Source organism: Gekko japonicus, unplaced genomic scaffold, assembly GCF_001447785.1.
Source record: "Gekko japonicus isolate JY-2015 unplaced genomic scaffold, Gekko_japonicus_V1.1 scaffold64, whole genome shotgun sequence".
Taxonomy (NCBI): Eukaryota; Metazoa; Chordata; class Lepidosauria; order Squamata; family Gekkonidae; genus Gekko; species Gekko japonicus.
Genome location: NW_015170277.1, coordinates 1,483,734 through 1,507,609, shown reverse-complemented (window position 1 = coordinate 1,507,609; position 23,876 = coordinate 1,483,734). Strand labels below are relative to the sequence as shown.

The 23,876-nt window shown below is 45.4% G+C and overlaps 1 protein-coding gene across 2 annotated transcripts in view; it reads right to left on the bottom strand.

Moving 5' to 3' along the window:
- Window positions 1–11,190: 11,190 nt before the first annotated feature.
- The window catches only part of ATP2A2 (ATPase, Ca++ transporting, cardiac muscle, slow twitch 2), a 65,345-nt gene continuing 52,659 nt past the window's right edge, over window positions 11,191–23,876 (bottom strand). Inside the window, exons 14-21 of one of the 2 annotated variants that reach the window (XM_015417689.1) lie at window positions 22,313–22,648; window positions 21,747–21,967; window positions 20,745–20,947; window positions 19,708–19,793; window positions 19,280–19,413; window positions 18,185–18,302; window positions 17,926–18,046; window positions 11,191–11,976 (exon numbers count right to left, since the gene is read on the bottom strand). In XM_015417689.1, the coding sequence (XP_015273175.1) occupies window positions 11,963–11,976; window positions 17,926–18,046; window positions 18,185–18,302; window positions 19,280–19,413; window positions 19,708–19,793; window positions 20,745–20,947; window positions 21,747–21,967; window positions 22,313–22,648 (1,233 nt within the window). In that variant the 3' untranslated portion in view covers window positions 11,191–11,962. Of the gene's footprint in view, window positions 11,977–16,168; window positions 18,047–18,184; window positions 18,303–19,279; window positions 19,414–19,707; window positions 19,794–20,744; window positions 20,948–21,746; window positions 21,968–22,312; window positions 22,649–23,876 lie in introns of those variants that run through there. The other variant, XM_015417688.1, reaches the window with a different exon arrangement.

The window sequence follows — 23,876 nt, the reverse complement described above, 5'->3', positions numbered from 1 at the left end:
CAAATACCCCGCCATCCTTCTAAACCAGTCCTCCTCCTGTTCACTAACCTTTAACCCATTTATTCTACATATCTTCATTGTAAGATACTCTAAGATTATTATATTATTCACTTTATCCCTCCAATGATTAATCATCAGTTCCTCGGCTTCTTTCCAATTCCTTGCTATCACTTGTCTTGCTGCTACTAGCATCAAATTAATCCATTTACATTCCTCTTTTAACCTTAACCCTATACCATCCAGACTAATAAGTTCCATTGCTTTATTCTTACCCTTCTTCCCATGATCCCTGACGCTTCTATACCAATCTGATCCCATAACTTTTTTACCAAAGGACAATCCCACCACATATGACTGAACGTTCCCACCTCTCCACATTTCCTCCAACAATTTTTACTCCCAGAAATTAAACAATAAAGAATTATTTAAAAAAATACTAAATGCATCATTAGCTGCATTGAACAGTTTAAGTCGATTTTGAACCTCACATCTAGTTGTAATTCAGATGTTCAGTTTTCTGTTATATTACTATGTAGGCTATACTGCTTTAGTAATATCTCCCATGATTGATGTTATGTAGAACCTGTTGTTTTATCATCATTTTATGTATTACTTCAATGCTTCTTCATTGCTTGTGGACTTTATATTTAATAAAAGATAAAATTCTAAACAACAACAACTTGTGAGGTAGGTTAAGCTGCAAGGCAGTGACTGGCCCAAGTTTCACCCAGTACGTTTCATGGCAAGTGGGAAATCGGAACTCGGGTCTCCCTGGTCCTCTGACAATGCTCTCACCACCGTACCCCGCCTGCTAATGTTATGTATTTATTAATTAAAATATGTACACCCCAGCCTTCTGCCATCGGCTCAAGGCAGCTTACAAATACAGGTGTGAACCACACTGTACAATTGTATCAAACACTACAAATACCTATTAAAGCATTGTGAATACAAGAGGGGGGGGAAAGGATGGAGAAAAAAACATCCATAACTCAAATCATGCTGCAAGTAGTCATGTGTGTGTAAAGTACCATCTAGCCACAGCCACCTTATGGTGACGCCCCCTAGGGTTTCCAAGGTGAATGGGAGGCAGAGGTGGTTTGCCATTGCCTGCCTCTGCAGAGTCTTCCTTGGTGGTCTCCAATGCTCCCTCTAATTTTTCTCCCCTGCTGAGTGGAGCAGTTCACACCCTGAGCAGATGTCATCTTAAAATGGTCAATGGGCAGCGCAAGACCCCTGTGTGGCTCCGGATTGCTGCTGAGCGGGGCTTCCTGTGTTAATGAGTGGCCGCTCAAGCACACAGCTTAGAGGGAACACTGGCTGGTCTCTCATCCAAGTACTGACCCCTGCTCAACTTCTGAGATCTGACAAGATTGGGCTATACTATATCATTCTGCATCTAAACACTCTTTTGTTGTTCAGTCGCACAGTCGAGTCTGACTCTTCGCGACCCCATGGACCACATCACTCCAGGCCCTCCTCTTTTCTGCTGCCCTCCGGAGTTTGCTCAATTCCATGTCCATTGCATCGATAACACTGTCTAACCATCTCATCCTTTGCCGTCCCCTTCTTCTTCGACCTTCAGTCTTTCCCAGCATCATGGTCTTCTCCAGTGAGTGCTCCCTTCTCATTTGGTGGCCAAAGTATTTGAGTGTCAGCTTCCGTATCTGGCCTTCCAGGGAACAGTCAGGAGGTTGATTTCCTTTAGGATTGACTGATTTGATCTCCTTGCAGTCCAGGGGACTCTCAAGAGTCTTCTCCAGCACCATAATTCTAAAGCATCTATTCTTCGATGCTTGGCCTTCCTTATGGTCCAACTCTCGCAGCCATACATTACTACTGGGAATACCATCACTTTGACTATGCGGAGTTTTTTTGGCAGGGTGATGTCCCTTCCTTGAATTCAATGACCTGGCAACAGTGATCCATGCAGTGGTCACCTCGCGATTGGATTACTGCAAAGCTCTCTACGTGGGGCTGCCCTTGTCCCAAATCTGGAAGCTGCAGCTGGTGCAGAACATGGCAGCCAGGCTGTTGTTGGGCCTCCCTATGTGGGAGCACATCCAGCCTGTGCTAAAAGCATTGCACTGTCTGCCTATAGCATACCAAATTCGGTTCAAGGTGCTGGTTCTTACCTTTAAAGCCCTATATGGTCCGGGGCCTACATACCTAAGGAACCGCCTTTCCCCACAAGTTCCCCAGAGAGCACTGCGATTGGGGTCCAAAAACCGCTTGGCCCTTCCAGGCCCCAGAGAAGTAGGGTTGCCAGGTCTGGGTTGGAAAATACCTGGAGACTTTGGGGGTGGATCCGGGAGAAGGGGGGGTTTGGGGAGAGGAGGGGCCACAGTATGGTACAATGCCATAGAGTCCACCCTCCAAAGCAGCCATTTTCTCCAGGGGAACGGATCTCTGTCAGCTGGAGATCAGTTGTAAAAGCGAGACATCCCCAGGGCCCACCTGGAGGCTGGCAACCCTACAGAGAAGCCAGTCTGGCTGTGGCAAAGGCCAGGGCCTTTTCAGTGGCGGCTCCATACTAGTGGAATAAGCTCCCGGAGGACATCAGGGCCCTCCAGGGGGCCTTTTACAGTTCTGCAGGGCCTGCAAGATGGAGCCCTTCCACTAGGCCTTCGATTAGGTAGCCGCACCCAAGAAACTGAGGCCCTGGCCCTAATGCTAGCATCATTGTTAACAGCCAATTTAACCCAGACTATGATGTCAGACGGCTGTCGCCTGAGGATGCTGCTAATGCCTGCCATCTGATACAAACTAGCACTTTATGTTTTATTCTATTTAGAATTGTACTGTTCTGATTTTATTTAATTCTTGTTTTAATTGTTTTATATTTTTTATGTAAGCCGCCCTGAGCCTGCCTTGGCGGGGAGGGAGGGATAGAAATCAGTTCACGAAAGCTGTTTTGAAGCAAGGGTTTGTCGTGCTACTGTTGTGAGTGACCCCTCCCACGGTCCGGCCGTGCGCTTCATGAGACTTGGATTAATCTTTGCTGCCTTAATTTCCCCCGCTACTCTTCTGCCAATTTAAGAGAAAAGCTGCTGTGGAAAACCTTATCTAAGAGGGCAGGACTGCTGCCGTCAAAGCTGGCTGCTCTGAAATGAACTTCCTATACGGAGAAGGGGGGCAAGAGACATCCGCTGCGAGAAAGGCCACGTGACTCACCACTTTATAAACTTCCCAGATTTGGGCTGACTTCACACCGAAGAATCCTACCGTAATAGGGAAAACAGCGAGGGGGAGGGACGAGGCTAAATATTTCTCAGCCTCTCCAGCTGTTGGACTGTAAGTGGGCCAGCCAAGCTTTGCGCTGTTTTTACAGTCGGCGATGTTTTCGGAACACTTTATTCCCACATCATCGCTATTCAATGTTCTCTGCCAATGCTCCTGAGCCGATAATCCCGGTGATTATGAGGTGGAGAATCACCTCTGTTGATTCAGTCTTATGTGCTCAGCTCTCCGATAGTCCATCAAGAAGCCCTACATGTTCATCAGCCAGGGGGTCTCTGCATGGTGAGGAGTGTAAGCCTTCACACCAACCTGTGGATGGCTGAAGAGGAGACAAATCGGGTTGATAGCCTCCAGGTGGGTCCTGGAGTTCTCCAGGAGTTACAACTGATCTACAGACTACAGGGATTCGTTCCCCGGGAGGAAATGACAGTTTCAGAGGGCAGGCTCTGGTATTCCATAGAGTCTAGGAGAAATTAAAGTCCTAGACTGACATCAAATTCCCAGTGAGCTCCCTCCTAGCCCCATCCAGGCACTAACCCAAACCTTCAGGGATCTCCTAATCCAGAGCTGGCCATTTTAAAGACAGACCGTCATTCCATCTCACCCGCAGTCATCTGTTCTGAATTTCGGACTGAATATTCTGACTAGAAGGTCTTGAGTAGAATTTTTGCCCAAGATTCTTTTAACTGGACAGATAGGAGTTGGCGACTTAAATATGTTACTTAAAATTTTTTTTTAAATAGGACTAAGCGCTGGCTGTCAAAGGCACCAACCATTTCATTTAAAGCAAAACTATTTTTAAAACGAGGATGACGATTAAAACTAATAGTTTCTCCCCTTTCCAGTGCTCGAGGTGGCTTGCAGTAAATCAAATAATAAAGCGTACAAATTCCACAGCAATTAGAAAAGGCCACAAAACAACTTAAAAAGAGGAGCAGGCCACAGTTCCGGAAAATCAGCCTGTCCTTGCTACCTAGGTACAACATGGCCCGTATGGGTAAGATTTGCTATAATAATTGTGAGGGACGAAAACATTCTCAACAAATGGTCTTAAAATTACCTGGGGGGTGGGTGGGTCAAGTTTGAATATATTCTGAAACATGGGTCTGAATCTTGTGGAGTATCTTGCTCCCCCTTTTTACTGAAATGAAACCTGGCTATCCTGTGAAGTAGGTTCAGCTGAGGGAGAATTACTCAATAAGTAGGGTTGGCAGGTCTGGGTTGGAAAATACCTGGAGACTTTGAGGGTGGAGCCAGGAGAGGGCGGGGTTTGGGGAAGGCCGGGGCCTCAACACGGTACAACGCCACAGGGTCCACCCTTCGAAGCAGCCATTTTCTACTTCTAGAAATTAAACTGGCTTGCTCCTAATGGAACTGGAAGTTTAAATTATTCAAGTTAAAAATAATTTAAAATTATTACAATGCTATATTCCATTCAACTGCATGTCTCTTCCCAATCTCAATAACCATGTTTGTTTCAGGACATTTTGAAAAAGAATTTCAGCTGCAATAATTGCAAGACAGTAAAAAAAAAAAGTTAAACTGCATGCCAAAGAAGTTAAGCTGTATCAAGAGGTTTACACCTTCCAGCCTTGGAGGATTACTCCTGAGGAAGACGAATGAAATGAGTATAAAACCGGGTGGTCATAGAGAATATCATGATGTTGGATTTTTCCTTGAATATGTCAGAATTTCCTAAGCAATACTGTCAAGTTTGAACAGATACATATATATACATGAATTATTAAATGTTATTTTTATCACAGTGTTTCTTTGTTTTGGGGTATGTACCCACCTGGAGGCTGGCAGCCCTAATCAAAAGTATAAGGTCACTCAATAAGTATCAAGGTGGCCAGTGATTTGAAAGGGGTCCAATTACCTGAGGCACTTTCTGAGGTAAATGGAGAAATAACATGAGGTAATCTATGGTAAGACAAACACCAACCTGCTACCGACATGTCTGGTTTTCTCAGCTGGGCCTGAGGAAGGAGGCTGAAAAGGGGATTTTCCCGTCTGAGGCCTCGTTCACAGTCAGGAGAACGAAGGAGCAAGGAGAGAGCAGAAGGGCCATAACCTCTTCATTGTTCTGCATGAAGGAAGGTTCCGCTAGGGTTGCCAACTTCCAGGCGGGCCCTGGAGACCTCCCAGAATTACAACCGTTCTCCTGATTGCAGAGATCAATTCCCCTGGGGAAAACGGCTGCTTCAGAGGGAGGACTCGGTGGCACGGCCTTATTATACACCCTGCTGATGTCCCCGGCCTTTCTGGAGTCCAACCCCCCAAATATCCAGGAATTTCCCAACCCAGTTGACAACCCTGCCCTATGAGCGGGAAATAAATGCAACAAAGTGATGGAGCCTTTCCCTCTACGGGACCAGTCCTACCACTTGCAGGTTTTTGTTTTCCTTTCTAACAGGGAAGAACAGAATCTGGGATTGAGCCCCTGCTGTCTGGACCAATGCAGTCAAGCCCTGTCACCTTCTTCACACTTCACTACGCTGCATTCATGAGGTGGTAGGATGGATTGCCGGCTAACTCCAGCTTTCAGTGTTCCTATTATCCGTGTTAGTCTGTCTGTAGCAGTGGAAAAGGGCAGGAGTCCAGTAGCACCTTAAAGACTGACAACACTGCTGGGAACCAAGTCGCTTGAAAATCCTTTTGGTGAGAGACTATTTTACCATATACAAAGTGTTCCCAGATTTTATTTTGCCAACATTGAAGAGTAGGTTGATTTTTGTTTTTCCAATATTGGGCTAATGTTATTCGTGCAATTGCTAACAATGCTGCTATTAATTTTCTAGTGACTTTTCTTTAGACGAAGAAGTGATCCCAAACAACTCTTATTACAAAGATCTGTTATATTTTTAAAAGGCTCTTACGGGTTGAGAATGTTGATTATTGCATGGTATTAATTTGTGTTCTGAATGTACTGTTGAATATATTGTTCAGAATAATAATAATAATAATAATAATAATAATAATACCCCTTATATATAAAAAAAAGACTGACAACATTTGTGGCAGGGTAGTTTTCATGAGCAGTGACTCATATACCCCTAAAACAAATGAGAAATGAGGGACAGCGGAAAAAGAGCCTGTAAATCTGTATTGCCCTGATCTGGAGAGCCTAGCTTAGCCAGATCTTGGACGCTAACTGGAGGTCGGTCCTGGTTAGTATTTGGACGGGAGCCCACCAAGGAATCCCAAGGAATCCCAGGGTTGCTATGCAGAGGAAGACAATGGCAAACCACCTCTGTTACGTCTCCTGCCTCGAAAACCCTATGCAGGGGTGTTCTACGTATGGCCCGCGGCCCATTCCAGGGCTCTTATCTGGCCCACGAACAACTGATTGCTTTTTACTGCCAGATGACAGAGGCCGTGCATAAGGTCCAGGCATAACAGCAGGGGCGGATTAAGGCTCACTGGCTGCCCTCAACACTGACCGATCTTGGTGCCCCCCTCCTTTCCACACTGATCCAGTCCATTTTAGTGGTTGACCTGTCTGTCCAGATATGCAATGCAGGTTGCAGCAATACTAAAATTTATTCATAGGATAACACAATAGACTGTACAAACAAAGCTTTTTCATCCTTTCCCCAACTTTGTGGCGCCCCCTTTGGCCCAGGTGCCCTAAGCACGTGCCTTAGTCTGCTTCATGGCTAATCTGCCCCAGCATAACAGGCAGTAGAGGTGGAAGGGTGGGCATCGGGGAGATACTTTAAGGAAATGTTAACGTTAAGAAAGTGTTAATGGTTTAAGCAGGGCTATTTTTGGGCAGGAACGCACAGGAACGGAGTTCCAGCTGGCTCCTGAGTTGGCTACACCCAGCAGGAACTCATTAGCATAATAGGCCACACCCAACAGCAGAAACTCATTAGAATTGGCTACATTAGGGGTGTGTGGCCTAAAATGCAAAGGATTTCCTGCTACCAAAAAAAAACAACTGTGGGTTTTGACTACAAGGTAAACAGAAGAAGCAAAAGGTGGGTGTGGCTGGATGACCACACTTCTGGTAACACGGGGGTGTGGCCTAATATGCTAATGTGCTGTCAAGGGTGTGGCTTAATATGCTAATGAGTGTCTGCTGTTGGGTGTGGCCTATTATGCTAATGAGTTCCTGCTGGACTTTTTCTACAAAAAAAGCCCTGGGTTTAAGAATGTTTGTATTTCGAGTAAAAAGAAAATTGTTACTTGGTATGAGCTTTCGTGAGTCACTGCTCATGAAAACTACCCTGCCACGAATGTTGCTCGTCTTTAAGGTGCTACTGGACTCCTGCTCTTTTCTACTGCTGCAGACAAGCATGGATACCTGTGACGACCTCTTCTCTGGGGAGGTCTAGTTTTACTTTAAACGTGTTCTTATGTTTTATTTTCCTATGGGTATCTGGCTGCCACCAGGAAAATTTTAGGCTTTCCAAACCTTTATACTTTCTGTTTCTGGTTTTGGTATTGTGACCCAGGGTCTTGCCTTTCGAGGAACTATGTGTTTCCTGAGGAATAATGGATCAGGCTTCTGGGATAAACTTAAATAAAAAGGATTTATTTGAAGAGGAACAAAACTAAAGGTTGGATATTATGTAACTGGCTGGGAATAAGGTTCTTGTAACTATATTTGTCAACTGTATCACACACACTGTCAGTTTTAGTGCTGACAGGAATCTCTTCCTTAGGCAACCACACAGTTTAATCTCTTTGTAAATTTAACTGCTTTCAGAACTTTAAAGATTCCTTATTGAAGATATATGCTGCGCTCTCTCAGATATCACACAGAACAAATTCATCCCACACAGGAATGCTTCTCTCTCAGAGACCTCAGAACAAAACTCCTATCAACTGCTTTTACACAGCACTCTCTGCTGACTACCTAACTGTTTTTCTTTCTCATCAACTGACCATCTCCAACAGTCACTCCTGATAGACATTCCAATCATCCACACAGCGTCCATTCCAAAACCCCTCCCCCTCTCTGTCACTCACCAATCACACCACTTGCCTGTTTCAACCACACTAGACTTTCACACAGCAATGTAAACCAAACTTTTAAAGACACACACACAAATAAACATGAAATCGTTACAATACCCATCTTGATTTATCATTAATTGAGTTTATAAAGTTTATATATCCAATACCTGGCATTACATTTTGTGGCACACATGGCCCGGCCCAACGAAGTGACATTTGTCAGATCTGGCCCTCATAACAAATGAGATTGACACCTCTGCCCTACAGGGACACCATAAGTTGGCTGGGACTTGGTGGCACTTCACACACACACACGCTTCTAATTCATGTCCACTAGATGGATGGAGACATGCCTAAAAAGGATTATTCCCCCCTTTGGAAAATCAATAATGCTATGTACAATATCGTTCATACCATTTAAAAAAAAAGATCAATTGAGAAAGGTAGTTTATTAAAATGTCTTAACGGCTTTGTGGCGTTCTACTTATCGGGGAGACTGTTTCTCCTTTAAAACTCACTGTGTACATGAACTTAGTAGATTTCTCCTACCACCAGGAATTAAAAATTCCAAATCTCTCTTTTTTGGTAGAACGACCCAGTGTCTGGGCGCTTCAGAGGACTATGCGGCCCTGAGGAAGGACTGTTCTGATTGCCGGGATAAGTTTAAACAAATAATGATTTATTTATAAAAGAACAAAATAAGTTTCTGGGTATTTTTGAACTGATGTTGAAGAAAGAAAATATAACTGACAAAGCTTGGCGTCACACACAGTCTCTCAAACAACAAAACTTAACTCTGACAGGCTTAGACACTCAGTCTAAACTTTCATCATAACCACACAGGCTAAATTCTGCCTTTCTTAGCCACACAGGCTAAACTTTCTCATATGGCCACACAGGCTGAACTCCAACTGCTTCCTCTGTCATGCAGACTCACACACACACTCTCCACACTCGTCTCTTCAAGAACACAGGATCCACAGAGACATCTCTCCTCTCACACTCTCAGTCATCACACGTACCTCCCTCTATCACTCTCCTTACATTAGTGAAGTCACACTAAACGTTTAAAGAAATACACACAAAACAAGAAATCATTACAGGTTTCTTTATACAAAGCAAAACATGTTAAAAATGCTATGAAACACGGGCCTACCCAAAGCCCTAAACCGACAGATCACACCCGCACAGAGGAAGGGAAGATGGCATTTCAGGCAATCATCGTGCCAGAAGAAAGCAGCCAAACATGGATACTGAGAAGGAAGACCTGCTTTGAATGACCGACTGGCCCTCTCTCAAGCTGGCTTCGGAATTCTCCTCAGCTTTAGAAATAGTTGGGAAACACATTCAACCCCCCCTTGAGGACACACTCTTAGCGAAGAGTGTTCTGGGTTCCAGCCAACATGACGCGCATCCAAGAACTGACGCCTCTCTCTGCATACCTCAGCCACATTTTTCTCCCTTCACCCTTCCTCTGAGATGTGTGGAGAAGCATACATAGAGTTCCTTTCTCCCATTTTTAGCCTCATAACAATACTGCAGATCTGGCTGGTCACCGCCTCTCAGCCATGAAACGATCTGCACCCAGAACTCCTGGCTTGAAGTCCACCACTACGGCTGCCAACTCCAGTCTCGGAAAATTCCCAGGGAAGGGACTTCAGTAAGGACACAGTGCTAGAGTCCGCACTCCAAAACTGCCGTTTCCTCCCTGTAGCCTGGAGATGAGTTGCAATTCTGGGAAAACTCTAGCCCCATCCAGAGGTTCGTAAGCCAACCCCAGCGAACACTGTAGCGGCAGCAGTGGCAACAGCAGAAGAGAGTGGATTCATACCCCGCCCTTCCCTACCCGAAGGAGTCTCAGAGCAGCCTACAAACTCCTTTCCCTTCCCCTCCCCACAACAGACACCCTGTGAGGCAGGTGGGGCTGAGAGAGCTCTTGAGAGAACAGCTCTGAAAGAATTTGTGACTGTGGTGTTCAGTCCACAAAAGCTTATGATGTCATCCATCTTTTTTATACCATAAAAAAATTGCAGGATGATCATTAAAAATGCAACCCACCTTCATACCTCACATGGTAAAGGTTCCCTTGCTCGAAAGCCAGTCGAGTCCGACTCTAGGGTTGCGGTGCTCATCTCCATTTCAAAGCCGTAGAGCCAGCGCTGTCCGAAGACGTTTCCGTGGTCATGTGGCCGGCATGACTAAACATTAAGGCGCACGGAACGCTGTTACCTTCCCAGCGAAGTGGTCCCTATTTATCTACTTGTAATTTCTTGCTTTCGAACTGCTAGGTTGGCAGGAGCTGGAACTAGAGACGGGAGCTCACTCCGTCATGCGGCACCCGGGTCTCGAACTGCTGAACTACCGACATTCCACAGCCTGCAGTTCAGCGTCTTAACCACTTGAGCCACCGCAGCTAAATGCAACCCACCTTCATACCTCACATGGTACAGTCCAGAATTCTAGCATTTATTTAATGTGTAATATGACTGCTTGTAAGCAGATAAAGCAGGGGCTCCCCAACTTTGTTGAGTCTGTGGGCACCTTTGGGATTCTTACACAATGTGTTGGGTACAGCCACGAAATGGCTGCTGCAGCTTACCTTCAGTCACAGTGAAGACCCTTTTGCTGTGGTGGCGATGGCTGCCAAAGCAACGTTTAAAAAAAAAATCTGCACAGCCAATCAACTTCTCCAACAGCCAGTCACAAGTCTTGCCTGGTAAAAGTTCCACCTGTCCCTCCCCACTTTCTAAAAACACTTGGTGGGCCCCAGGAAAGGTGTTGGTGGGCACCGTGTTGGGGACACCCGGCATAAAGAATCAGGCACTCAAAACTTGTATGTACTGATGGCAAAAGTAAGTCGATCCAAACAACATACCAACGGTGTATCATAGAATAAGTTTATTTTACCTGAAACCAGGATGGTAGGTGTGATGCTCATTATTGTCGGCATTGAATCAGAACAACCAATGTTATTTACAACTTCTAAAAAAAAAGGTCACACATGCTGCTTTATGAACTTAAGTTCATTATTAGGCTTCTGCTGCTGTTAAGATAAAACGCCATCACAACATGTGTATTGCACCGACGTGTGTCTACTGCTTTAGATTTAAATAAGTTACATTATTACAGTGCAAAATAAGTCTATTTGCACACTCCAAGATATTTTTTTTAAAAAGCTGAAGTTATGGAACTGAAGTTTGTTTTAACAATTTCTCAAACATTCAACAACAGTACCGTTGTCAATGAACCTGTATAAATAGAACTGCATATTGTACAGAGCTGTTTAAAGTGGCCTGTTAAGATACAATAGAGATTATTGGCTACTTACAACTGAAAAGCATGCATTACAGTCCAATATTGTACAACTATGACATTTTACACAACGAAATATGAAAAAAGGAGAATAACACTTGGCCGATCACCACTCTTTTTAATTCTTGCTTTAGGGAGATTGTTGTCTTCATGCAGCAAAGAACCCCAAAAACTTCCTCGCAGAGAGGTCTGTTTTAATCAGTTTAAAACTATATTGCACATTTGTAGATCTGTATATGAATTGAAGCTTCAAGAGCACCACACACTTCCTTCACAGAACATGGGTTTTCAGTTCTATTTTTTCCTCCCTCCCTAGGGAATTTTGTTTCTGTTTTCATTTACAAGACTCATGCAGATGTTTTCGGTAGATGCGTAGCTAAAGACGCATGCACACAACAAAAAAATTAATCTTACGTTTCTGTAAAAATTTGCTTAGGGCTAAGGATTACTCCAGTTTTGCTGCAAAGGAAAAAAAAAAGGAGAGAGAGAAAGAGAGAGAAAGGTAACGTTAGTCGGAAAGATGGATCAAAAGGACTTAAAAGCAAGACTTAAAAAAAAACAAACCAAAAGCCTCAACAGAGATAGCGGAAAATATGAAAAGTTTGACTTCCGGCCTCCCATTTTCCCCATGGGAGAGTGAAAGTTAATAGAAAAGTCATGAATCAGTTAAAAGCTGAGAGAGCGTTCGTCCGAGCAATGTTATCTTCTACTCCCCCCCCCCCCCCCCCCCAGCTTGGGGAGCTTCTGTCAGAGGATCTGATTATTGGAGACCAACCAAATGCCAAATATCTTGATTTGGTAGCTGTTGCATAAGGAAGGAATGAAAAAAGAGTCCGGCAGATCAGGCATTCCCTTAAAAGGTACTGCCGTGGATGCAGCAGGTTCCTTTGGATCACTCCTTTCCAGGGTCTTGGCTCCTCCCCTCCAGAACTCAAAGTGGATTTTTTTTTTTTGCTATTGCCATGGGAACCAACTGAAGGTTGTACGCACATTCACCTAGATCACTTGTTGACCGGACAGAATCCTAAATTCATCAAGTATCTGTTCGGTATGTGGCACTATTCATTTTAACCGCATTTAACCGAGCGTCATCAAGTGATGTACTTGCTTGTATAGATCAACCCTAACAGCCAGGCGTGCTTTTGGCCAAGCCTACCAGAAGCCTGTAACGATCTTAAAGGTGTCTTTGGAACCTTTGGACAGCCTAAGAATTCCTTTCACTTTGTTACTGCAAAAGCTGTCAAGTTTGGGGGAGAAAAACTGGCTTCATCAACCCACCTCTACACATTTCCCGTGCAGACGAACAAGGAAACTGGCCAGATCTGTCAGCTTTTCCTTGGCAACGGTGTTCTGCATTGCTTGATTATTCAATATCTTTTTTGTGTGTCAGATTCTAGTAATTTTATCTGGATTTTTCCAGGGGCCAAAGTCCATTTAAAGGATGTGTAAGCAATTAGAAGCACCTGGGAAATTGCTAAAAGTATTGTGGGCATAACAGTATATGTTACAGGATCTTGCTTTTCCCTCCTTCTCCAAATACAGTACCCAAATCCCATTAAAAAATAAAATAAAAGCTATATATAAACACAAGGGCCATGGGCTGATGGCCCCCAAGGAATTATCTTGGACAAGCTTTTTCCACCAGAAATGCCAGCAGAGGATCAGAGGAAAGGTCTCAACTAATTCAGGCTGCAAGCCCGGCATTATGAATTTTTTTTTTTTAGCTGCCTTTTGTAGAATATTTCTGGCTCCCCCAGCCCCACAGAGTCTGTTAAGAAGTATGCAGGTAATCTTGGTCCTGACTGTTAATTTTTAAAAAACACAATTAGCAGAGATTAGGGAAACAATGATTAAGCAGTGCAAGAAATCAACAAGACAGGTGCAAGGACAGACAATTTGGGTTGTTTTACCTATGCCTCGACCATCCTGTAATCGCCCCTGCTTTTTCTCCCTTTGTTCATCCAACTATCTAATGAGCTGTGTCTACGGGAGACACTCCGGGACTGCTGTACTGCATTTTATCACCACGGGTTAAGGCCCCCTGCCCAATGGATACTGACTCTTTTGAAAAGCACCACTCAATCTTTTAGGAGTTTTACACAAGAATTAAAAAAACCCACCTTAAGACAAAGAGTAAACATCAATTTATAAGAAAATATTCTGGGAATCCTATCTCAGTCCTGTGAACGTTGAATATATTTATGCTTTAAGGGGGGGGGGCTTGAAAATTGCTCGTATCAACACGTTAACTGCTTTACGCTTTAGTAAGACCATTGACCCAGCTATCTACGCGTGTTCTACGCCAACAGGTAGAAATGCTTCAGAAAAATAGGCATATGAACTTCCTTTGTCCCTCGTTAGACCACTGGCTATCTAACCCAGCGTTATCTGCCAACGAGCAGAGGCTCACAAAGGTCTCAAGCAACGGTCTTCCTGAACCTTGTAGCTGGAGTTCCATTTTGATGGGCAAAAGTAGGAACTGACCTTACGCAGCACGGCCTAACTTCTCAGCTGTGGCTCGGCCTGTGCTATACAGACTTCCTTGATGTATCACAGCCAGAAATGTGAAAGGCCGAACTGGAAAAGGTTGCAAGGCAGAAGCCAGACTGTACACGCCAAAACGTTTTAAGACTCTCCCAACAGAAACAGCCCTATTTGTTGAAAGAATCTGTACACCCACCAAAAAAGTCCCTTAACCCGGATAGGCAAATGGAGAGCCATTTCCATACCCTGTCTGTCTACACTGCAAGCTGCCACCACTCTTGTGAAGGATGGGCCACCAACCCATGCAGACCTTTATACCTAGATTTGGTTATGCTTGTCTCTGCATGCAGTCATGCTGTAGAGACAGACATACAGGGTTTTCTATGCCTTTGTACCTAAACTCACTGCCTAGTTTTCCCCAATAGGCATTTCTGCAAGGCTCTTTTATTTGGGATGGGGGGTACGAACAGCAAGATACCTTAACACTGCCAGAAGTTCACTTTTGTTTGAAATGAGGGGAACAAACTAATGCCCATTAATCCATGTCCAACGCAGCCCACTAGTATGACATGGGATCCAGACCAGCAAGGCATACCTACTAGTAACGTGCACGGGAGAGGGGTAGAGAATTAACCCTGACTCCCTATATCCTGTAACTGGCATACATCAGAAGAGAAATTCTGAACTTTGGAGAAATCTAGATTCATGAAAGCAAAGCCAAAATGTGTGTGAGAGAAAGCACACAGTGGGCCAAGCCCCCAAGTTTGGAAGGGCAGCTGTTTACATACCCAGCCAGATAACACTCCTCCCATGACCACCAAGCTGGTCTTTCATCTAGTGCGAGTCATCTAGTCTTCCACCTATGCTTTTCTGTCACCCTCGCTTATTAAAATGGGTTTCCATAGCAAAGGTCATAATGCAGAAAAGTTGAAGAGACTGGGCAAACTGGACACTTAAGGCAAATAAGGTGGAAAAAATGGACTACATCCTGGCAGACTATGGGTGAAGGAGTCCAGCACTGAATGTTTTGTTCTACCATGTGACTCTCCTACATCCGAAGCAGGCCTAATTCCTCAGAGGAAGGACTGCTGTGTGAAGTCATGACAGCTGGTGGACTGTGGGTGGCTAACCAATGGGTTGGGTACACAGAGGCTTTGTATGATGCAAGGAGGCCCACGGACCTGGCTATACCATACGAGTCGGACCTGCCTTTCTACCTACCCTCTCCTGGCACTGGGCTAGCACCTGCTCCCCAGGTCAACAGCCCAGAGGGAAAGGCACAACAAGTCAAGGAGCTGGGACTGAAGAACAGATTAAAGCTTTTGGGCTTGACTCGTGGCAACTGGGCCAAAAGACTGGCCACCAGCAGACGGCAAGGAAACCCATCAAAGCTCAAGATGTCGTTTGGAATGTCTGCCTCGGTGTTGGCTCCCATCCCCAAAAAGGCTTTAACTCTATCGCGGAGCTTCTGAAATGCCACAATCAGAAATCCATCAAGTGTTCAGGGTTCTGGCTCTTGCCAACCTTAATCGATCCTCCTTCTAAACAAGTGACGTAGCAAGTGAAGCCAGCACATGTCATTGTTTGCCAAAACACAGCCCCCATGGGCTTTCTGCATGAAGCCAGGCTACGGGTCACCCTACTGATTCTCTGCAGCACATTAGAGTCTCTGCCCGGTAGGAACAATCAAGGAACTGTCCTGTTAAAGAGCACACTGCCTAGAAATCTAACGGCAAGAGCCATGACCTGTTACAGCTGGCACACCTTTGAACAAAATGGGAAGCTCTCCAACACCACCAAAGCTACATTTCATGATAAGCAACTTGGGACTGGGGATCCAGATACCTCCAACCTCCATTTCTTTTCTTTTCTGCCGGGGGGTGGGGGTGGGGGCGGACACCTATGACTCAAGGCTCTGGAAAAAGCTCATGCCACAAAGCCTTTTTAGAGATGTTGACAGTTGCTAATGGAGAAATGAGTGCAATTTCAGAACAAAAGCTGCAATTTTCTGAGCCTCTTGGGGCACAGCTCCCACTGGGTCAGTTCTAAAGACTAAGCGGATAGAAATTGCAGGCACAAATGCCCTTGTGCTTTAAGTCATCGGGGCCTTCTGCTACCGGATGTAAGAGTGTGAAGAGTGGTGATAATAATGTAGCACAGCAGAAAGTCTGACAAAACGCAGCATGGGATGGAGGAAAAAATCAGCATTTATTCTTTGACATGTATACAGCATATGCTTTTTTCTTTTTTAAAACAGCACATCACCACTGGAATGGTGAAATGGAAAAGAAATACTCACTTCAGTCGATGAATGTTGGAAGGCATTGGAGAGAAACACCACACAGTTAGGACTGTTAATGAACTTACACATTGTTGGTACAGGACTCAGTTTGGAGGGGCAAAACACGACATCATGCGCTAACATTTATCTTAATAGAATGACGGTGGTTAGTGCCACATTAAAAATAAAAAATAGTTCTATACAATATGTTCATTTGGTCATGTGGTATTTACAGATTTTACAAAACACACACACGCACGCACATACATACACACAGAAACTTGGTTACTTTTTCCACATCAGGCTAGAAGAACGTGGCCAGCGGACTATACGCCAAAATGTGTCACTGACAGTTAGAGGTTTAACAAAAAAACCAAACCCAGCGAGAACTCCGGCTGTGTACATTCTGAGTTGTTTGCTTCCAGGTCCCATTACCAAATGCTCAGATTTTAAAACCAAACAAAAAAAAAAAAGAAAGAAAGAAAAAAAAGTTTGACACGTGCAAAAAAATTATAGATAATTAAAAAGGAACTCAGGTTCCTGGGGCTTAATGAAAAGACAGCCATAGAAATCTCTCAATAAAAAGATGTTTTTTATTATTATTATTTTTTCCACTCCTTGCTTGATGTCCCATCCAGGCAGCCGTCTCCCCCACCCTCCCAGAACAGGCAATGCTGGTGAAACAATGCTGTTACAATAAAAATAAGACATTTAAATAAATAATCTTTAAAAAAAAATCCCTACTTGTGTTAAGGGGAGATGGGGGGGAACACCACCATACAACACCACCTGGAATGGTTCTCTTCTGCACTAGCGAGAATAGACATACCTCTCATTAAGGCGGGTGTAAACAAAATTAAGTTAGAACCTAAAATATCGAAAGAGGAAGGAGAAGAAAGATGGGGAGAAGAACGGAAAGGGCGGAGGGTGTGGGGGGGAAATACTGAGGTAGCAGTATACTCTGCCCAGTGCAGAAAAAGCCCAACTGAATGACAAATTAAGATTAGATGACCATGCAGAATGCACACACAACTGCATGCTTTTAGTTTTGAGAGGGGAAAAAAAGAAACACACCAAAAAACATTCATTCCCTAAAATCTGCTACCAATTGAAGTTTGCTAGATAGTGTCCACTGGCACCCCCCCCAGCCCCGCAAAACGCTATTCTTTTGTTTTTACAAGGATGGGTTAACTATTAAACAGAACACTGTACATGCTTCTCCTCTACAAAAAATATTTGCATAAAATAGTGTTAATTTCTCTGTACATGTCAATGGACACCCTAGTTGTGTATAAAAGAGGGGGGGGGATACTGCTCCCCTACTGGAGTCAGGGGGGAAAAAAATAAGAAAACCCAAAAATCTAGGAATATGAAACCTCAGTCACCAGCAAATATGTTCATGTGAAAATTCAGCAGAATAAGACAAATTGCTTTAAACAATAAAAAAATTGATTTAAGTTAAACATCTTTCTGTCAAACGGTTATCACTTCAGGTCAAGACATGAACATGTCACTAAAGTTAGTGTCTGTGCTGTACAGCCAGATAACCAAGGGCAAGGTAATGAACACAAACGGCCAGGAAATCCCTTCAGTGCATGCGGACAGAGGTCGTGGTTTGGTGGCAGGCAGCATACTATGTTTACCAGGCTCTAAGTAGTTACGCGCCACAAATTTAAGTGTCTCATCCAGCAGAATGACGGGCAGCGAGATTTTCAGCACCATCAGCCACTGGGTCAGATTCAGGGGTGTGATTTGGAATATCAGCTGGGGAACAGAAGAGAAAAAGGAATTATAAAAGCCCTTTTAACAGCGCTAGGAGGCAAAGATAGATATCCCGGAGGTGAATGGGAAGACGTGCTTTGGCTTGAGATTCTCCCCCAAGACGTGTCTTTGCAAACTTACTGGCAGTGGCTCCACATAGAGGATGAGGAAATGAAGAGACATGGACAAGCAGATGGAACCCAGCAGCCAGACGTTCTCCCACGGAGGCATGCGCAGCAAGGACTGGTTCTCTGACAGGCTGGAAGGGAAACGGTGCAGACGTGAGGCTTCAAGTGTTCCATGCTGCTCTGTTCCTCGACAGGCAACCAACACCAGGCCTACAGTACACCTAATACCCCTCAAACGTCCATGTACATAGTGCGTGTTAAAATGATCCAGCAAGGTAGATCGGTATTGTCGTCCATTTAGTGCAGTAGGGACACAGGCTGTGAAAGGCAGTTTGTTTAGGCTACCTGAATGAACTCATCGCTAAGCTACAATTTGAACTGGGGACTCCCAAAGCCCTTTACAACCCCACCCCCCAAATTAAAAACAATTCACAATTAAAATCACGTGACTCAGCTGCAATGGATGGAGATGACACACGGGTGTGTGAATGATTACTGGTTCCTTCTCCACTAGTCCTCTAGAAGCCCTGCGGCTTCCTTCCTTTCTTCAGTGGGCCAATGACAAGGCCACAGTTGCCCACAGCACTCCTGAAATCAATGCTGCCAAGCATAATTCTGAGGCGCTGCATTTTCATTGTCTCCAGGGGCGGAGTTTCTCCTTGCCCAGTTGCCAGCAGAAACTTGGCCCGGGTTCTGTTTGGCAGCTGCAGAGGTCCCAAGGTGGGCATGAGTGTGGGTGTGCCATATTCAGTCCTTCTCCCCAGCCAAAACAGTTTCCATGCTGAGTAAGGCTGGAGGTCGACCTAACTTTGCACTACATCTTTGACAGTGACCTTTCTTCCTTTCTTGCCACTGGCAATTAAGAGGCACACCAGTTCCACCCATCCCAGAGTTCAGCCAATTCCAGACCTCTCCTCCAACTAAAAGTCCTTTAGAGCCATCTCTGAATTCCATAAAATACATCTTGGCATGAGACAATTTTAACTGCAGGATTTTCTGCATTTAAAAACTCATGCTGCTGCACCAATGGTGCAGAGTCTGAAAACGGCCAAGGAAGAGCCAAGGGAAGGGAAAGAAATCCTTTTGCTCTCCATTTCAACACGCTCACCTGTTGAGGGCATTGCACATCTCAATGGTGACCAAGACAGAGAGAGCCATCGTCATAGGATACGGAGACTCAAAGACAACACAGTCGACACCTTCAAAATCTGGGTTTTCATCTTTGCACTGCAGGAAATGGCTCTGGAAGACGCAATAGACAAGTTAGTCTAACTATACTCCTGTCTTGTTGATCAAAATAATCTACATAAAAATACAGCTCATGCAATTTAACTGGTAAAAAAATCAGATTAGTTGTATATACTATATCTTGCCATAGGTTAAAAAAAATATAGTGGTCTCTTAAAAAGCCATTTTGAGATTCTCTGTATTTCACTTTAACACTAAAGCTAAGTTGGCTGTTCTCTGAGAATGTAAGCTTTGCTCTGGAACTCTAACAATGCTTGTGTTTTTGAAATATTGAAGAGGAAATATTACCAGCTGGTAGAAGGTGATTCTTGGGCCACCATCAGCAGCAATAAACCACCAAGCGGCAGCCCCCACGGTAGCAGCTCCAACATAGCCTTCGAGAGAGAGAAAGAACACACGTCTTAGCAGGCGAAATAATGGAGCATCTGTGCTACTAGCTGACCTCACCTGAACTCTCCCCTTCATACAATAGTTTACTTGTAACCTTTGCTCTTTTCCTGTAATTAAGGATCCACACTTAGATCTCGATCCCTCAATTCACTGCAACTGACACTTCCCAAGATCACATCTCATTTTTTTAAAAAGCCTCAGCTGCTGCCGTAGCTGAGCTTTTTATATGGCAAATTCTCTACACACACCCTCCCCAAATCCGTAACTCTCATCCAAATTAACAGGAAACGTGCTGCTTCCTTTAGCCACAGCCATTCTTAGTGGGTCAGATGCCCAAGGCACTGCTGGCTGGCAAGAAAAAGGGTTAGAAGACTCAATTTAAGAAGAGGAGATTGGATTTACACCCCGCCCTTCACTCGGAGTCTCAGAGTGGCTTACAGTCTCCTTCCCTTCCAGTCCCCACAACAGAGACTCTGTGAGGTACGAGGGGCTGAGAGAGAGCTCTCTCGAGAACTATCCTTGAGAGAACAGCTCTGAGAGAACTGTGACTGACCCAAGGTCACCCAGGTGGCTGCATCTGGAGGAGTGCGGAATCAACCCGGCTCTCCAAATTAGAGTCCGCTGCTCTTAACTACTACACCAAACTGGCTGCAAAACCATGGGAGAAGTGGTCCCCACTACTGGCTACATTAGCAAGTACCAAAATGTCAAGAGACTACGAGAAAAGGATGCAGCAGTCACACACAACAAGAATGCAGCGTTCAGGCAACTTCTAGCATGCAAGGAAATTCCAACGCCAACTGTCCCATGTCATCAGCCCCCCCCCCCCCCCCCCCCCGTTCTATGATGCTTTTAAAGCCAAGGAGAGAAAGAACAGTAGCGGCTCTGTCCTACCTAAGCTCCCACAGAGCCAAAAGCCAGAGGTGAATACTCACATCCTATGGCCAAATAACGGAAAAAGAGCCAGCCAGAGATCAGGGGCTCTTTAGGATTGCGAGGAGGTTTGTCCATGATGTCCAGATCAGGGGGGTTGAATCCCAGGGCAGTGGCAGGGAGGCCATCCGTCACAAGGTTTACCCACAACAGCTGGACGGGGATTAAAGCTTCAGGGAAACCCAGAGCAGCAGTCAGGAAGATACTGCCAAAAAACAAAAACAAGCACACAGGATTATCTCCTGTCCTGTTACTGAATACTTTTAACACAACTGCGCCCAAGACCAATGTTCCCTCTAAGCTGTAGAGTCCTGTGAGCAAAAATTCTACTTTGTGAGCTACCGGCATTAAAGTTGTGAGCAGGTGATTTGGCTACTGCATAAATTAGTGTGTTCTGGAGCCATATCCTTCCTGAGCTGAGACAAAAATGTGTGAGCCGGAGGCTAAAAAACTGTGAGCTAGCTCACACTAACTCAGCTTAGAGGGAACACTGCCCAAGACTCCTTGTCACAGACAAGAGGGTAGGGTCCAGGTTTTCCATGTGTCCATCTACCCCCGTTTGACACAACCCGTGATGTTACAGGTCAGAGTTCTTTCGAGCCAAATCAGCAGCTGCCCTCCAGCTTTTGGCACTAACATCTCGTGACCAAGATGGAGGTTGCTTATAGGAAAGAGCTTCAGTCCTGCGCATGGCAGGGCGGAAAGCTACACGCACCAGTGACCTCCCTCACCCTTAACACCCCAAACAGCAAAATAACTGTGAAGGGTAAATATCCGTGCTTGAAAGCTTCCAGGCTTTGGGATAAACCAAGAAATCATACCAAGAACACAAATCAAAAGGATGAGCTCTGGCGTGGCATTCCCCCTTCAGCCTCCTACACACAGTATTCCACTGAGCACAGCCAAGTTCACTGGCTCAGTCCCCAGGAGAGCTGGACTAGATGGACCCTCACTGGTCTGATCCAGCAGGGCTCTTCTTATGTTCTGATGCTCGCAGCACCTACCAGACAACCTCCCCGACATTTGAAGAGATGAGGTAGCGAATGAACTGTTTCATGTTATTGTAGATTGCACGGCCCTCTTCCACAGCAGCTACGATAGTCGAGAAGTTGTCATCTGCCAGCACCATTTCTGAAGCTGACTTTGCCACGGCGGTGCCTGACCCCATTGCAATCCCAATCTCTGCTTTCTTCAGGGCTGGGGCATCGTTGACTCCATCACCAGTCTGCAGCACAACGTGTGAAAGGTGACACAGTGGACCAGGCTGATGCCTGAGTGTTAACTCTGCTTGAACCACAGCATGATGGTTATGAGACTGGCTGGGGAAGGAACTCTATGCATGCATGCTCATGGACATGCTTACTTCTGGCTAGAACATAAGAACAATTTGCAACCAAAAACTGAGACCCCCACCCCCAAACATACTCTCATCAGTAATTCATGCAATCAGCGTCTCCTGTATCTTCATCCCTGCCCGGATTTAACTTCGAACAAATATCAACCACCCACCGCCCCCCAAAACTAGCACACATTGTTCCTCACTCAAGCAGCTAGTCCCCAACACACTTACCATAGCTGTGATCTCATCAAGAGACTGCAGGAACTCGACAATTTTAGACTTATGGGAAGGCTCCACACGGGCAAAACAGCGGGCATTTAGGCAAGCGTCTCTCTGGGCAGCTAGGGAGAGTTCGTCAAATTCACGGCCGGTGAAAGCTTTTGTGGTGACATCTTCATCGTCCCCAAAGATGCCAATGCGACGGCAGATGGCCACCGCAGTCCCTTTGTTGTCCCCCGTTATCATGATCACGCGAATACCAGCTTGCCTGCACAGCTTTATGGATGAAGCCACTTCAATTCTGGGGGGATCCAACATGCCCACACAGCCGACGAAGGTCAAATTGGTCTAAAATAAGAATGGCAACTCAAGTCAAGTTTCCCATATCACCTGTTGTATGGTTATTTAAACTGCAGAGTGACACACATGAAGCTGCTCCATACTGAACGAGACCCTTGGCTCATTACTGCCTACTCAGAATGGCAGCAGCTCTCCAGGGACCTTCTGTACACAAAGCACCAGGTCTTCCACTGAGCCACAGACCCTTCCGTGACACCAAGTAGCGCATTTGCATGATGTGCATAAGAAAAACAGGTTGCTTACCTGTAACTGGTGATCTTCGAGTGGTCATCTGTGCATTCACATCCATGGGGATCTAGTGTGCATGCGCTGGATCGATCAGCATTGTACCAAGCTCTTTAACAGATTTTCGCGCCCAGACCTCAGGCATGCACAGGAAACCCACCACGCATGCCCAAAGGGGTGGGCGCGGACATCCCGCCAGTTCCTTCAAACTGCCGCAAATCAACCCCTATGAAAATTGTAGAAGCTGACAGCAGCGGGGAAGGAGGGCGGGTGGTGTGAATGCACAGATGACCACTCGAAGATTACCAGTTACAGGTAAGCAACCTGTTTATCTTCGACGTGGTCTCTGTGCTTCACACCCATGGGAGATTAGCAAGCAGTGGTCTACCTGGAAGAGGGTGCTGGCAGGTCCTTCCTGTGTAGCCGAAGATAGAATGTGACGTCCCATGTTGGTATTAGAGTTCTTACGGACGTCTAGGGCATAGTGCCTTATGAAGGTGTTAGGCGTGGCCCACGTAGCGGCTCTGCAAATGTCCGTTAGGGGAACTCCCTGGAGAAAGGCAGTGGAAGCCGCAACAGCTCGGGTTGAATGGGCCCTGATAGGGCCAGGCAATGGCTGTTTGGCGATCAGGTAGCAGAGGCAGATCAGACCCGCAATTCACCTTGAGAGGCGCTGAGCCGTGATGCGAGTCCCCAGCCTTGCTGGTGTGTAGGAGACGAACAGTTGGGAGTCACGTCTCGTTGGGCGGGTTCTGTTCAGGTAGAACAGGAGCACATGCTTCACATCCAATGTGTGTAACAGTCTGTCCTCTGAGGATGTCGGAGCCGGGAAGAAATCCGGGAGGAAGACCTCCGCCTGTAGGTGGAATTCTGACACTACTTTTGGCAGGAACGAGATGTCAGGTACGAGGTGCATGCCATGTCATGACAAGTAAGGCGTGTCATGTCTGAAAGCCAGTATTTCTCCAACTCGCCTTGCTGAAGTGACAGC